Genomic DNA, 17,138 nt, shown 5'->3' on the forward strand with positions numbered 1-17,138 from the left:
TGTACCCCAGTAAGAGTCCTAAATCCATGCCCCCTTGAAGTCCATTGATTCTTAAGGCAAAGGTAAAGGTTCCCTTACTCTACTCCTCCTCCTCCTTCCAGCCACCTGTTGAAACGTCCTTGGTTCCCACAAGAAAACTTTCTGTTTTGGCTAAAAGGTAAAGGTAAAAGTTCCCCTTGCACATATGTTCCTGACTCTAGAGGGCAGTGCTCATCCCCCTTTCAAAGCCAAAGAGCCAGCACTGTCCGAAGACGTCTCTGTGGTCATGTGGCCGGCATGACTAAATGCCGATGGCGCATGGAACGCTGTTACCTTCCCATCAAAGGTGGTTCCTATGTTTCCTACTTGCATTTTTACGTGCTTTTGAACTGCTAGGTTGGCAGAAGCTGGGGCAAGTAATGGGAGCTCATTCCATCACACAGCGCTAGGGATTCGAACCGCCAAACTGCCAACCTTTCTGATCGACAAGCTCAGCGTCTTAGCCAATGAGCCACCGCGTTCCTCCATTGATTCTTATCTGGTTCCAATTTGCCTTGATCATTAGTAGTTCAAACTTTTGTGTATAGGTAGTATGAAATAAACTTGTAGCCTTGTGAACTCTATCCTGGTTCCTGACTTTGTTTTTTGCCCCTGCCCCCCTCTCCATCCAGGTTTTCTGAGGTGCTGAAATGGGTAAAGTCGTCTTGCAGCAAAAGGATTGAAGCTTGTTCAACTGAGGTTACAAGCTTCCTGCAGGAGTTTCTTACATGCAGAGAATGACTTTGTGACTTTGTTTATGTAATCATCAGGCGTTTGTTGAATTTTCTGTAAACATTGCACAACATTTTTCCTTCTGGCTGCAAAGATAGTTGCTGCATTCTTACAAATGGAGTATTTCTACATTTTTGCCTGTTTAGAAGAAGCAGGCAGGGAAAATATTAATATTGAAAATAGAAGACACCATAAATATTGTTTAAAAAGTAAGTGGGTGATGTACTTTGGACATTGTATTCTGTCTTTCATTACATCCAAGTGAATCAAATCACTACATCAAATATACCAGTCAGCAATCTAGAAAGAAAAATTCTGAGGAAAAATTTGCAAGTCCTAGAATGTTTTCTGGAATCACATGGAGCTGTCTGATCTGTTTTTTTTTTAAGTATTATTTTCATGGATTTCTGAATCCTGAAATTACCTCTTTCATTACTCGTTCATATGTCCATTCGTTTTTAGTTTGATGTAAGTAAACCTTAATACATTTATTTTGCCTCTGCATTTAAAAATGAAGTACTAGAAACTATATCATGTCCTTTCACTCCCGTAAAAAGGAAACAAAAATTTTAGGAAAAATTGTGTTGTAACTCAAAAACTACTACTCTATTTTCTCGAAAATAAGACCTCCCCTGAAAATAAAACTTCCTCGACAATTTTGCAACACAGCAGCAGCCATGAGGTGTCCAGGCTCGCCACCTCCTGCACCTCAAAAATAATAAGACCTCCCCGAAAATAAGGCCAAGCGCTTATTTCAGGGGTCAAAAGAAAACAAGACCCTGTCTTATTTTCAGGGAAACATGGTATTTGATGTTGGATAAACCAATGGCTGGTAGACATTTTTGTTATTTGCAGCTGAAAATATGCACTCTTTTTTGGGGGGGTTTGCCACTTTGGTTGCAACAATTTGTTTTTGTACCCATAGAGGAGAATACTTGTAATTCAGGGTTGAACCGTGGGGTCCTTGGGGCTCTCCGAGCTTGGTGGTTTTCTTGCAGACATTTCACTACCCAGCTGGGTAACATTATCAGTGTTGTTTTGGTTTTTAGCAGTCTGCAGCATCGACAGCTGAAGCGTATATGTGATGGAGATGTTTTTCCTACCTGACCGGTTGCCGCTGGCGTAAGAAAGAAGGAAGCCACGACCAGAGTGATGTTTGGTACTGTTGAATAAGATAGTTATGGAGCTGGAATTCATCACCAAGACTGAGTGAGGAGGATACGCGCTGCCACAGAATGGACCTGGAATGGGAAAACGAGAAAGAAAAGAGCATAGACTGTAGAGTTTTTCGATCCAGGGACACACTAGCCATTTCATGTATCCTTCAGCAACAATCAATCAACCTCTATGCTCCCAGCAAACGTCATCCAATTGGGCCCCGTTGAACGTCTTTCCATCAAGAACATTTTGGCAACAGAGTGAAAGTGATAATGCTAGGAAAGGAAGAGAGAAAAATGCCTTTGGAAACACTGCCATGTTTCCCTGAAAATAAGACAGGGTCTTATTTTCTTTTGACGCCTGAAATAAGCGCTTGGCCTTATTTTCGGGGAGGTCTTATTATTTTCGAGGTGCAGGCGGCGGCGAGCGTGGTCACCTCATGGCTGCTGCTGCGTTGCAATATTTTCAGGGAGGGCTTATTTTAGCGCATGAGCTCAAAAGCCCGATTGGACTTACTATCCGGGGAGGTCTTATTTTCAGGAAAAGGGTATTTGTTCCTTCTTTCACTCTTGATATTCAGCCCAGCCTTATACTGGTTAAACCTCATCCTACGCATCTTGTTATAGACTAGATTTTATGCAGACATTCCCAGCCAGAGCCATTCTAAGTCAGACAGTGGGAGGCTGACTAAGATTTCACTGTCCCTGAAAGTTAAAGGGTTTGGACCCCATAAAGGTCACAGCGCAACTGGCAAGGAAAAAAGAAACAAAACCGAAATTTGACATCAGCCCACTGCAAAGTGTCTGTGTTCTACCAAGAAGGCCCTTATTAGGGATTTAGTACACAGCTCTGCCAAATCTTGAACTGCCCCCAAGCCTGTTGATTCAGCCCTCTCATTTCCCATGCCTTAGCTTTGGCTTCCTTTCTGTTGGCAGACGATTCTTGTTGGAAAGAGTGATTTATTGTTCCAGGGGACTTTTGCATGCAGAAATGGTAATTTGCAAGTTGCTGGGAAAAGTAATTAAAGGGGAACTCCTTTGTTTCAAGTCTGCCTGGAAGCTCCTATGAGAAGCAAGATCCTGGAGAATGGGCCTTTTGGCCTGATCCAGCAACGTTCTTCTCACGTTTCCCCAAGGCTGCCCAGTTAATTTTTCTGAGAGCACCCAATCAAGCTTTTAGAATAGAATAGAATAGAATAGAATAGAATAGAATAGAATAGAATTCTTTATTGGCCAAGTGTGATTTTTCTGAGAGCACCCAATCAAGCTTTTAGAATAGAATAGAATGGAACAGAATAGAATAGAATAGAATTCTTTATTGGCCAAGTGTGATTGGACACACAAGGAATTTGTCTTTGGTGCCTTTGCCCTCAGCGTACATAAAAAGACAAGATACATTCATCACGAATCATACGGTGCAACACTTAATGATAGTCATAGGATACAGATAAGCAATCAAATCATACTAGAAAACAATCAATATGAATCATAAGGATACAAGCAACAAAATTACAGTCCTGCAGCCATAAGTGGGAGGAGATGGGTGATAGGAACGATGAGAAGATGAATAGTAATGCAGACTTAGTAAATAGTTGGACAGTGTTGAGGGAATTATTTGTTTAGCAGAGTGATGGCGTTTGGGGAAAAAACTGTCCTTGTGCCTAATTGTTCTGGTGTGCAGTGCCCTATAGCATTGTTTTGAGGTTAGGAGTTGAAGCAATTTATGTCCAGGATGAGGGGTCTGTAGATATTTTCACAGCCCTCTTTTTGACTCGTGCAGTGTACAGGTCCTCGATGGAAGGCAGGTTGGTAGCCATTGTTTTTTCTGCAGTTCTAATTATCCTCTGAAGTCTGTGTCTGTCTTTTTGGGTTGCAGAACCAAACCAGATAGTTATGGAGGTGCAAAAGACAGACTCAATAATTCCTCTGTAGAACTGAATCAACAGTTCAGTACAAGCCTGCTTCTCTTATGTCACAACAACTATCCAGAGATATAGTGCAGGCTGAGAGCTGCATACACATCTCATAAACCAGGAATGTTCCATCTATTTTTCTCCAGTTGAAGGCTGCCCAAGACCTTTCTGAGGCATGCCAGAAATTCTGTGCCAAAAGGATATGGCTGGAAAACTAAATTTGGGTTTAGTTACACTCAAGTTGAATTAAAATGTAAGCAAATTATTATTATTATTATTATTTTAGGAAATTGATATAGCCACCCCTCCTAAATATGCAACTCTGGGCAGTGAACAATCCATATCATTAAAAAAAAACCCATCATGAATTACAATAAAGAAATGCAAGAAAAAATAAATATATATATATAACTTGTTGTTAGTTGCAAAGTCGTATCCAACCCATCGTGGACAATGTTCCTCCAGGCCTTCCTATACTCTACCATCCTCAGGAGTCCATTTAAATTCACACCTACTGCTTTGGTAACTCCATCCAGCCACCTCATTCTCTGTCGTCTCCTTCTTCTTTTGCCTTCCATCTTTCCCAGCATTAGGCTCTTCTCCAGGGAGTCCTTCCTTCTCATTAGGGGGCCAAAGTATTTGAGCTTCCTCTTCAGGATCTGGCTTTCTAAAGAGCAGTCAGGGTTGATCTCTTCTAGGACTGACCGGTTTGATCGCCTTGCAGTCCAAGGGACTCGCAGGAGTCTTCTCCAGCACCAGAGTTCAAAGGCCTCCATTCTTTGGCGCTCAGCCTTTCTTATGGCCCAACTTTCGCAGCCATACATTGCAACTGGAAAAACCATAACCTTGACTATACGCACTTTTGTTGGCATATATAACTACCAGTGTGTAAATATACAGAGATAACTAGATAACAAATGCCCTATTATGTTATTGTTTCTGAGATATTTTCTTATCTAAACAGGGAAACAGAATGACCAAGGGTGGACAAGACAGCAGTGGGAGCAGAAATGACTTCTCACTTCCCGCTGGCTTCCCCATTGAGCTTCCTCATGGGAATCTGTCAGGCAGCATCAGAAATCTTCTCTTCCCTTTCCAGCAGGCAGGCAAGTGGCTGCTACTGAGGAAGGCGGGTGCAAGGATTGTGAGACTGGCTTGGAAACCGTCACAGATTGTTGAACATGAAGGTCACATGACCACATCAGCAGTCAGTAGCACTAAAGCAGCTACAACTTTCTCAAATTTTATTCCCTTGGGAATCATGGATCCTAGATTTTGGACCCATTCTGTAAGTTAGACCATTTGTGCTACCTTGGTTCAAAAACTATGATGTATTATTCCACTTGGATAAAGATCATGACAATAAGAGCTTTAGTACCACAGTATATAAATGTCCCAGGCTGATGCTTATTCTGCCGCAGCCCAGATTCCTTTTACTTTCAATTAAAAGCATCTGTAAAAGATAGAGCTAGAATTGATGGCCATCGTATTTCTTAACACCGATATAAAATATTTTCATCGTCTGCAAGGCTAGGAGCAAACATTTACGAAGCAAAAATATAACAAACGGAAGAACACGCAGCACAGAAAAAACAACTCCAAAACTGAAAGAAAATGACTACTCTAGAATATATGATGATGACAACACTGTCTCTGCTCCAATTCAACAGCCACAAACCACAACTGAGTCAGCAGTATGCAATCCCCCGTATACCTTACTCTGCACTCCCACGCCCCAAATCCCAGGACCGTAAATTATAGGAAAACTTCCGGAATTTCTTCCACATGCCAACTCTGTCTTCATCCCTCAAAATCCCCTTAAGCAAACATGTCTCAAACTTCCCCAGACTGTTTCGAATGGCCCTCCCAGCTAACAAGGCAAGGGGAAGGTTTATTTAACCGAGTAGATGGACGAGGCAGTGGGGAAAGAATTGTAGAATAGATTTGATGTGAAACAAAACACAGAAGTTTAACAGATTAACAGAGTTGGAAGGGATCTTATAGGTCATCTAGTCCAACCCCCCCTCCCTCAAGCAGGATACCCTACACCATTTCTGACAAATGGCAGTCCATTTGTTGACGTGCTTTCCTGGCAGGGTGGATTTGATTTAAATCAAGTCAATTTAAATCACGATTGAAATCACTAGTAAATAGGCTTGATTTAAATCAACCCAATTTAAATTATAATTTTTAAACAGCAACTGTCATCTCTGTCCCGCAGCAGTTCCTCCTCTGACCTGCTGTTGACTCACCGACAATCCCAATATTGCAGAATAAATACACAACTAACCTCCATTTCATGCTGAATAAACTAAATGATTACCGTAATGTATCTAAAATAGAAAACTATCCTTTGATAGATTTTTACTTCAAAAGCATTTTATTCAAATTCATTTGATAAAAAAATCCGATTTCAATTTAAAAAATCTGATTTTTTAAAAGTTTTCTTTAAAAAAATCATCAATTTTTATCCACCCTGTTTCTTACTCTGTGTTGTGGCCCATCAGCAGCCAGCAGAGCTGGCAGTAGATTTGGATAGGGAGGAGGTTGGGGAGGAATATGGGCCAGTCCTGGAGGCTGGGGAAGGCTTGGATGAGGGCTCTGTTTCAGAGGCAGAGACAGGGTCGAGGCCATCTGGCAGTGATCAGGTGCCTATGGAAGTAGACAGCACTGAGGCAGAGGAACTGCTGGAGCCTGTTCCCAGTGCACGCATGCGCAGAGCCGTCAGAAGAAAATAACAACTCAGAAATCAGGGTCGACTTGGGAGTAAAGTCACAGGTGGAAGGTGATTGGCCCCTCCCATAGGAAATGAAAGGGGAACGAAAGTGGAGTGGGATTTTGTAGGAAACAATTTGTTCGTTCAGTTGTTAGATTCATTTCAGGAGTGTGAAGATCTGTCCGTGAATCTCAGAGACTCTGTGCCTAGTCTTTCCTTGCACAGCACTTCATTTGGAAAATATTTACACGGCAACTTTCCAAGCTACATAAGATCTGTGGTCATAACTTCACCTTTGAAAGACTGTTTACCAAGCCTCTGCTGAATGTGAATGAGAGGAATTCAGATTTGTTTAATAAAAGGGGTTTTGTCGGGACCAGGACTCTGCCTCATGCTTTTCAGGGAAGCCTAGGTTAGAACACTCTGACCTTTGCTTGCCTTTCCTGACCTGGGTGGTTTTGTCGCTATTCTCAAGTTCTAAACTCTCTGTGTCTCCGGAAGTGGAATGTTAGGGCTGAATTCTAAGCAAATGAAGTTGCAATTTCTGCTTTAAGGAGCAGCAACTGCACAGGATGTAGGGTTTGGTCTTCAGCAGAGGATTTAATCTACTGTTTCCCAATACTTTTTTCCTGGTCTAATCTCGTCATATCTGGTAATCTTACAGTCATCCATGGTAATAGTAATAGGGAAAAGAATGTTTCCCAAAAGCTCTGGGTTTCCCAGAGAGTTCAATTATGTACTGAAGAGAGAAGCCATTCTCCTACCAAAGAAGAAATTTGGAGCCTGTTACTGAAAAGCAAAGTCTAATGTCAAGTGCCAGAGAAATCAGGAGATTCAGGAAGTTCAGATGAGTACAGGTATGTTCTGACCTAGGCTTCCCAGGAGCATGAAGCAAACGTCCCGACAAAAAAAACTTTTTATTAATTTCCTGTGAATTCTGCTCATTCACATCCAGCAAAGTCTTTCAAGGGAGGATTTACAGTCACAGACCTTATCTGGCTTGGAGAGCTGACAGGCCCATATCTGCAAAACTTGGCAAGGAGTCTCGGAGAATCATGAGCCAATTAAGTGAACTAATTGTCTCTTGAAAACTCCACTCCCCTTTTGCTCCTCTTTTATTTCCTCTGGGAGGGGCCATTCATCATCCACCTGTGGCCTTACTCCCAAGTCAACCCCTGTTCTTTAGCTGTTCCCTTCGTCTGGCAACTCTGCACATGTGCTCACTGGGAACAAGCTCCAGCTGTTTGTCTGCCTCACTGATGTCTGACTCTGAAGGCAGCTGATAACTGACATATGGCTTTGGCTCCCTCTCTGCTTCCGGCACAGAGCCACATGGATGGATGGAAGGAAGGAAGGAAGGAAGGAGAGAGGGGGGAAGGGAGAGGGAGGGAGAAGAGGGATGAAGGAAAGGAGTGGGAAGGAGGAGAGGGGGAAGAAAGGAAGAAATAAAGGGAGAGAGGGAAGAACAAATGAAGGAAGAAGGGAGGGAGGAGAGGGGTGAAGGAAAGAAGGAGTGGAAGGGAGGGAGGAGAGGAGAGGGGGAAAGAAGGAAGAAATAAAGGAAGAGGGGAGGGAGGAAGAGGAAGTAAGAGATGAAGGATAGGAGTGGAAAGAGGGGGGAAAGAAGGAAGGAGGGAGGAGAGGAGAGGTGAAGGAAGGAAGAAATAAAGGGACGGGAGGAAGGAATGAAAGAAGAAAAGAGTGGGAGGGAGGGAGAGGAAGGAAGGGATGAAGGAAAGGAGTGGAAAGAGGGAGGAAAGGAGGGAGGGAGGAAGGAAAAAGGGAAAGGATGAGGGAGGGAGGGAGGAGTGGGCGCCAACAAGCCTGGTGAAGTGAAAGTAACAACTAGCCAATCCAATCCTAACGGGAGGCTGGGAATGGGATCCAGGTGAGATGCTTCCTAAGCCTCTTTACAATGCTGTGACATGAAATGCTTTTCTGAAGCCATTGGGGTGGGGATACAAAAGCAATAAATACGCAGAGTCCATCCGGCTTCCTTTATCCCTGTGCTGCTGCCTCAGACAGCAGCTGCCTCATTTCCCCTGCTGCTCCTCGCCCACTGAGCAAAACAATGTCCCGTGATGGCTGCCAGAAGCCCTCTCTCCCTTTCCTATCATGAGGGCAGCCCTCGGCTCCGAGGTCAGACTTGCTTGCAAGGCCAGAGAATTCCGCCCCCCTCCCCAGCTCTGCTGAAAGCTGGAAAGAAGACGGAAAAGGCTCCGCTTCAGAGCCAGGAACTGTCATAAGGCCAGACAATTGAGGGAGGAAACTTTGGGGCAAGTACACGCATTCCTGGAAATGCATGACACTTTTGCTGTCAACATTCAAAGTCCCCACTGCCAAGAGAGGAGCTGATGGAGAAACTCCAGCTAACTCAAACGAGGGTTGTTTACCAATGAGAAACTGGGCAATTTGAGCAGGGAATGCCTGGGTTTTGTCAGGAGCACCAGAATACCAATCCCGTGGCAATGCCAAGGATGGGGTTTGTGCCAGGGGTGAAATTCAGCAGGTTCTAACAGGTTCTGGAGAACCGGTAGTGGAAATTTTGAGTAGTTCGGAGAACCAGCAAATACCCCTGGCCCCAGAGTGGGGTAGGAATGGAGATTTTGCAGTATCCTTTCCCTGCCACGCCCACTAAGCCATGCCACACCCACCAAGCCACAGAACTGGCAGTAAAAAAAAAAAAAAGGAATTTCATCACTGGTTTGTGCCTGTGGTGATTTAACAGGACACAGAGGCTGCTCCAGTCACAACTGACTCCAAAGTGGCCTATATAGATCTGCTTAAAGCAAAATAGACTGCAATCAACAAATCAAAAGCATAGAAACACCACACAAGAGCCTGGAAAGAGTTTCAATCTACTACCCATAGAATTAAATCAGGGGTTGCAGCCTTCTGGTGGCCCAAAGGCAGTGGTGGGATTCATATAATTTAACAACCGGTTCTCTGCCCTAATGATTCCTTCCAACAATCAGTTCACCAAACTGCTCAGAAAGTTAACAACCGGTTCTTCCGAAGGGGTGCGAACTGGCTGGATCCCACCACTGCCCAAAGGTGGTATTTAGGTAGGAGCCACATACTCCAAAGCTAATGAGGTCAAAAGCGAAACTAGACTGGCTTGAATTTCAATGTGATTGAAATGACAATAAATTAAATTGGGTTCATAGAGTCGTGCGAGACAGAGACAGAGAGAGACAGAGAAAGAGACCAATTCTTTTGTTAAATATAGTTGGGTGCTAATTGGATATCTATCTATTTATTTATTTATTTATTTATTTGCACTTCTAGACCGCCCCCTCTCCCAAAAGGGACTCGGGGCGGAAATATACTCTATAAAGATTTCTGAGTATACCAAAAGCTTGGGGGGCTCACCCACACTAACTAGCAAATGGTTGCGCTGCATATGACAAATTGATCTCCGAAGGGAGAAAATGGAATGTTTAGACGAGAAATCCAAGTGGGAATTGTTGGAAATTCCAAACTCATGTCCGTTTAAAAATAAAATCCCCAATGGAAAAATCTAATTTTCTAAAGATGTTCTGCATGGAAAACGAGTTATAGAGAAAGAAGAAGAGCAAAGCGTGTGCATTAATTCATTAAAGTTTCTTTCCTGACAAGAAATAGCATCACCATTTGTTTTTGCAGGCTTTCATAGCAGATAATTAATAGATTTCAAATCAGAGGGACCTATACAGGCCTTGAAAGTGGAAGGGAGAAGCCGGAAAAAGAAAAGGAAGGAAGGAAACAACAAAACAATATTTGGAAATGTCTGCCTCAAACTATCTTCCAGAGAATCGTGCCTTTCGCAAGGATTGAAAGTGATGGAAGTGATGAGAATGGAAACAGAACTAAATATAGGACAAAGGAGGGGAAGGAACAGAGATCTAAGAAGGTCAAAGTGCTGCAGAAGACAAGATCTTTTTATGGTGGGTCTAAATGACACACTTCAGATTCTCTCAAGAGCTGATATACCTCTCTTCCCGCTGCTTCCTGTGGAATAACCAAAGAACCCAACGATGGAAGATCAAAGTTGACAGCTTGTGGAAGACTGCACGAAGGCAAGCCACATGACAAAAAAAGTCTACAGCAATGAAGTACAGTCTTTTTATAGCCCTTTATAGAGATGTATAAGCTGAGGCCCTTGAAAGCTGTCAGGCCCTTTTGAAAATTTCTGGCAAATTATAATTTCTAAGATAATAAAGTAAAGATAAAGGTTCCCCTTGCACCAGGGGTGGGTTCCTGCCAGTTCTAACCTCTTCTATAGAAGAGGTTCCACAAATCTACAGTTAGAACCGGTTCTAGCTCCCTCCCCCGCCCATCCGCCCATCATCAAGATGAAGAGCGAGAGGAGGAATTCTGGGAGTTGAAGTCCACAAGTCTTAAAGCTGTCAAGCTTGAACACCCCTGGGGTTCTTTTTTCTAAAGAGTTAGGGGTGCAAGGGTCTTGTAACTTGACAGCTTTAAGACTTGCGTGCTTCAAATGCTAGAGTTTCTGAGCCAACATTTTGGTTGCTAAGCAAGAGTGTTGTTAAGTGAGTTTCATCACATTTTACAAGTTGGCCACACCCACCTGGTCACATGGCTGGCAAGCCACTCCCACCGAATCACATGGCCGGCAAGCGACTCCCACCCGGTCACATGGCTGGCAAGCTACTCCCACAAAGCAGGCCACACCTACAGGTTCTAAAAAAATTTGAAACCCACCACTGCCTTGCACATACATATATGCTAGCCGTTCCTGACTCTAGGAGGTGGTGCTCATCTTCGTTTCAAAGCCGAAGAGCCAGCACTGTCCGAAGATGTCTCTGTGGTCATGTGGACACCATGACTCAATGCTGAAGGCACACGGAACGCTGTTCCATTTCTACTTTCTAATATAATAGAAAGTGGAAATTAATAAACTTGGTACTGGAATCCTGTTCCTTCTGGTTCATTTTAAAACACTCAAATATAATAAAAACACATTTAATTTTTTTGGCTGGCTCCAACCATTATTTTAAATCAGGGGTTTCCTAACTTGCCAACTTGAAGATTTGTAGACTTCAACTCCCAGAATTCCCCAGCCAGCATGGCTGACTGGGGAATTCTGGGAGCTGAATACACAAGTCTTAAAATTCTCAACTTTGGAGACTCCTTCTTAAAATATAGTTTCTGGTATGCCATTGGTCAGTTGACTATGACCTTAGGCTAAGAGTACCCACCTTGGTCACTCTTAGCCTCTTAGAATGCTACAGTATAAGGAAAAATGAATCTATAGGAAATATTGGGACTGATTTTCATCTTAGAAACCAGTTCTGGTACAGACACGCTTGTTCAGACTACTGTTGCTGGACGTGATCAATGGGAGATGGCGTGCATGGAAAGAGGGGGGAGCTCTTGGATATGCAAATTCATCCCTTCACCCTTGAGAAGATGAGAATGATACATTTTTGTTTCATGGGAAAGTACAATTAGAAAATAAATATATATTTATTATTGGTTCGAATCCCAGTAAGGGTATGACTAGCTGACGAGAGCTAAATAGCTTGAAATAGATCTATACTAGTCTCCCTTTATTTATTTATCAGCACAAATACAACACACACACACACACACACGGCTGTGGGTGTGTATGTTCCAGCATAACTCTGGAACTCCTTGAGCAATTTCAACCAAAATTAATATACAGATGACTTACTCTCTGGAAACAAATACTGTGGGGGGTGAGACACCCCTAAAATCCCTCAGGGTGTGTGTTCTGTAAAGATACAGCCTGTTGTGCCTTAAAATGCCTTCTACTGTACTGCCTTAAAATGGATTCTACTGTGCTACACAGTGGAATTGCCATGGTAATGGCTTCACAGTACTCCACAAGGGGGCTCCCTCTGGTAAGGGGGAAAATCCAACATTAGAAATTATATTTGGTCCAGACATTTTCCCCCTATAAATAAATACCCGGACAACGCCGGGTTATCAACTAGTCAATTATAAATAGAATAACAGAATAACAGGGAGGGGACCCCTGGTCTTCTAGTCCAACCCCCTGCTTAGGCAGGAAATTCTATACCATTATCTTTAGGAATGAGGTCAAGGAATGTCCTTACCAAAGCCAGAACCGTCGGAAAGAGATGAAAGCAACAAGAAGCCATATTTGCATTGTTCGGAGGCTTCAATGTCCATGTCTCCGAATGCCAGGCTGAGGGGGCTCCCTGCCGCTCCGTGAATATGCCACTCGCAAGAAGTCGAGTTTGGATACGTGCCTGGAAAGTTCTTGGAAGTCAAAGTCCCGCTGTCAGATGTGAGCACTGAATGGCCACAACCGTCCCCTGGAAGGCAAGGAGAGAAATCATTCCACATTTGGTATGATGGCCTGGGTAGAACATCACACAAGGACCAATTGTTCTTTGCTTGCTGTTACCTTAGCAGATAGGGGATTCATTTAGGGTCACAGTTTGATGACCAGAGGCAGTATTGTTTAAAATGTTTTGGTGGATTAGATTAGTGAGGCTAGTGAGGTGACATCATTATCGTCACTACAGAGTAATAATAATCACAATATGATACCAATAAGAATAATAACATTATTCTGTTGCTTTGCATGTACATGGAGAGCTTCTGCACTGGAGACAAATCACCCTTAGCCAAATATTCTATGCTATGCTATGCTATGCTATGCTATGCTGTGCTGTACAATACTTATTCTATTCTATTCTATTCCATTCCCATTCCCATTCCATTCCATTTTTCACTATGCTACTCTATTCTTTTTTTATTAGATTCATTCAACAGTGCCACATTAACCAACACAGCCTAGCCAATATATTTTTCAACAGGATGTGGAAAAGACGAAATAGAACAGATGTTGCAAGAATGGAGGAAATACTTTCCTCTCTTAAGTTAAAAACCCTCAGAGGTTTTTTGTTTTGTTTTGTTTTGAATGAAGACAGTTCTTTTCAGGCCACCACTCTTGCTATTTCTACACATGAATGTAATCATGGGGTGATTGGTCAGTGATTTGCTGCAGTTCCCAGAAGGGGTATGAAATCTTCCTGATTGGATCTACAAGAAAGATGAGAAATAAACATTCTTTCCAGGAAGGATTTCATTCAGATTGATCGTATCTATAAACTTATGTTTAGGTTAGTCTTTTTCAAGCTTGGCAACTTTTAAGATGTGTGGACTTCAACTTCCAGAATTCTGGCAGCATGCCAGCTGGGGAATTCTGGGAGTTGAAGTCCATACCTCTTAAAGGCTGCCAAATTTGAAACACATTGTCTTAGGACATTAGTTGCTTTGATTTTGGGCTTTACGGATTACATTACATTATTCTATTCTATTCTATTCTGTTCTATTCTATTCTATCCCACATTCTATTCTATTCTATTCTATTCTATTCTATTCTATTCTATTCTATTCTATTCTATTCCATTCCATTCCATTCCATTCTCTTCCTTCGCATTGCATTGTATTGCATCGCATCGCATCCCATTCTATTCATAAGTCAAGAACTACCTATTAAACCTGGAAATTATTTCCACAGTGCGTTGACCTGTGATTCGCACAAGAGAAATAATTTCACACCAGGATTTTTGTTTCCACGGGCAAACGGGCTCCCTGGAAAAGTGACCTTCTGTAAAACAATCAGCTGCATTTCTCCCAGGATTGGAACTCTTTTAATTAAAGAACTGTGTGGCCATTTTATAATTAATCAGAAGCAAAACAGCAAAAGAGTTGAATTGCTGGTCACAGCACAGAAGAGACAACTGTGACTGCCAGCTGGGGAAGAGAAACTTTTCATGTGTCTCTTCATTTTTTTTGGGGGGGGGGGGATAGAGAGAGAGACTTACATCTACTTTAAGTGATTGTTCCTAAGTGGAACCTAAAATATTAGGTTTCTTCCAGCCTTAACCGTCAATTTAACAATTCAGCTCCTTCAGCTGTGCTGTCAAAAGGTGACTGGTTTGTGACTTGGCATATCGCCAGAGCTACTGTGGCTTGCAAACAATGACTTGTGAGCATTCAGTATGGCACAAACCCAGACAAAGATTCTTTTTTTAATGGTTATTTATTTATTTAATTGTTAAACGCAAATAATACAAACATATTACATACACATCTAAATACAAAAAAAAGAAAAACCACATATTACAGTGCACCCCCACCTCTTCCCCGCCTTATATTTCTTCATCTATAAGAACTAAAAGATATACAGAAAGATATAAGAACTAAAAGATATACAATATATTCCAGCTATGCCCTTATCCCCTCCAAAACAACATATATCCTTGAGTAGGTTTATTCCCTATGCCAGCGATGGCGAACCTTTCTTGGCTCACCTGCCATAAGTGGGAGCGCAGGGGGGTCGTGTGCGGGCATGCCGCACCCATAATGCAATGCGCGACCCCCCCCCCCGAGCTCATGGGTGCACTACAGGCGCTCCCCCCATTTTACATGCTTTTTTTGCCCTCCCCAGGCTCCAGAGGCTTTATAGGAGCCCCGGGAGGGCGAAAACAGCCTCCTCTGCCCCCCCGGACGGCCTCCGGAGGCATCAGGGAAGCCTCTGGATGGTCCCTGAAGCCTTTGGAGCGCTCAAAATGACCCTCCAAGCAAACCGGAAGTCAGGGAAGTTCGTGAAGCCTCTGGAGGACCTCCGGGGGGGGGGGAGCTCTTTTCACCCTTCCCAGGTTCCTATAAAGCCTCTGGAGCCTGGGGAGAGCGAAAAATGGCTTTAAAAAAGGGTGAACTCAGCTGACCAGCGCGCCCATGCCTGCTGGCGAGCTGACAGGGCAGCGCCTCACGTGCCCCGACAAATGGCTCTGCGTGCCACCTGTGGCACGCGTGCCATAGGTTCGCCATCACTGCCCTATGCCTTCCACCAACACTGATTTTATAAAATTCCCCCAATTACATTATAATTGTTTGCTTCGATCACCCCTTTTAAAAATTTAATTTCCGTTGTTAATTTATCACTTGTTGCCATACTCCAAATTTCATTGTACCAACTCATTTCTTTGGATATCCCAGACAGTGATTCAATAGGCAACAGTGAAGCTTCTTCTGAACAAGAGTGCAAGCCAGATCGAAGTGTAGAATGAACCCTAGTTTTCCTCCGAAGTCAGCCCCGCTGATTTGGGACATGCCTTCTACAAGTAGTCCTTGATTTACAACAACAGTTCATTTAGCGACTGTTTGAAGTTACAATGGCAGTGGAAAAAAATCCCTTAGTTATGACCATTTTTCACACTTACAACCATTGCAGCATCCCCAGGGTCAGGCGATCGAAATTCAGAACCCTTGACTCATATTTATGAATATGAGAATAGAATTAGAATAAATTAGAATAGAAGAATAGAATAGAATTAGAATAGAATTAGAATAGAATTAGAATAGAAGAATAGAATAGAAGAATAGAATAGAAATAGAATAGAAGAATAGAATAGAAGAATAGAATAGAATTAGAATAGAATAGAAGAATAGAAGAATAGAATTAGAATAGAATAGAATTAGAATAAATTGGAATAGAAGAATAGAATAGAATTAGAATGGAATAGAAGAATAGAATAGAAGAATAGAATAGAATAGAATAGAATTAGAATAGAATAGAAGAATAGAGTTAGAATAGAATAGAATTAGAATTAGAATTAGAATAGAATAGAATAGAATAGAATAGAATAGAATAGAATAGAATAGAAGAATAGAGTTAGAATAGAATAGAATTAGAATTAGAATTAGAATTAGAATAGAATAGAATAGAATAGAATAGAATAGAATAGAATTCTTTATTGGCCAAGTGTGATTGGACACACAAGGAATTTGTCTTTGGTGCATATGCTCTCAGTGTACATAAAAAGACAAGATCTATTCATCAAGAATCATAAGATACAACACTTAATGATAGTCATAGGGTAGAAATAAGCAATCAGGAAACAATATTAATATAAATCATAAGGATACAAGCAACAAAGTTACAGTCCTGCAGTCATAAGTGGGAGGAGATGGGTGATAGGAAGGATGAGAAGATTAATAGTAATAGCAATGCAGGCTTACTAATAGTTTGGTATAGTAAATATCCCACTTAGCAACATAACTGTTGGGCTCAATTGTGGTCGTAATTCGAGGGTTCCCTGTATGAAAACCCCTCCTTCTTAAGCGTTTTCTTCCTTATCGTGATGCACCCTCCTGCTTGTCCCGCAGCGCCTCTGAAAAGCAGAGCTTGGAGAAGATCGTGCCAAGCGTTTTTCTTTCAAGCTGCCACCCCCTCCTTTCTTTCACCAGCCTCCTTTCCTCATTCAACGTCCACTCTCGCTCCCAGCCACTCCACTTTCCCCGCCGTCCTATTCGCGCTTTGCAACGGCCACGACTTACCCGCCTGACTGCTGGCCGTCGAGAGGTCCAGGGGCCACCACAGCAGCTGGAGCAGCCGGAGCGCACCGCGGAGCGCCGGGCGCATCGTCGAGCGGCGCCTGGGCAGGAACCGCCGGTTCGATCGCCTCCAGCCGGCCGAACAGCGCCCGTCTGCAGCTGGCGGCGGCCGCAGGAGCGCGGAGCCTCGGACACCCCCCCCGCGTCACGCGATTGGCTGAAGGGGCCAAGCCTCCCCTCGGTCATTGGCCCCGCCCGGCC

At 43.0% G+C, this 17,138-nt stretch overlaps 1 protein-coding gene across 2 annotated transcripts in view; it reads right to left on the reverse strand.

Moving 5' to 3' along the window:
- The window catches only part of LOC309396909 (discoidin, CUB and LCCL domain-containing protein 1-like), a 42,556-nt gene extending 25,497 nt beyond the window's left edge, over positions 1-17,059 (reverse strand). For both annotated transcript variants that reach the window (XR_014176172.1, XM_081962482.1), the window contains exons 1-3: positions 16,881-17,059; positions 12,620-12,841; positions 1,854-1,991 (exon numbers count right to left, since the gene is read on the reverse strand). Coding sequence is in view for 1 of the 2 variants with exons in the window: in XM_081962482.1 (XP_081818608.1) it covers positions 1,854-1,991; positions 12,620-12,841; positions 16,881-16,965 (445 nt within the window). In the remaining variant the exon portion in view is untranslated. The remainder of the gene's footprint in view (positions 1-1,853; positions 1,992-12,619; positions 12,842-16,880) is intronic.
- Positions 17,060-17,138: the final 79 nt, after the last annotated feature.

Source organism: Natrix helvetica, assembly GCF_964273705.1.
Source record: "Natrix helvetica genome assembly, chromosome: 9".
In the NCBI taxonomy this organism is placed as follows: Eukaryota; Metazoa; Chordata; class Lepidosauria; order Squamata; family Natricidae; genus Natrix; species Natrix helvetica.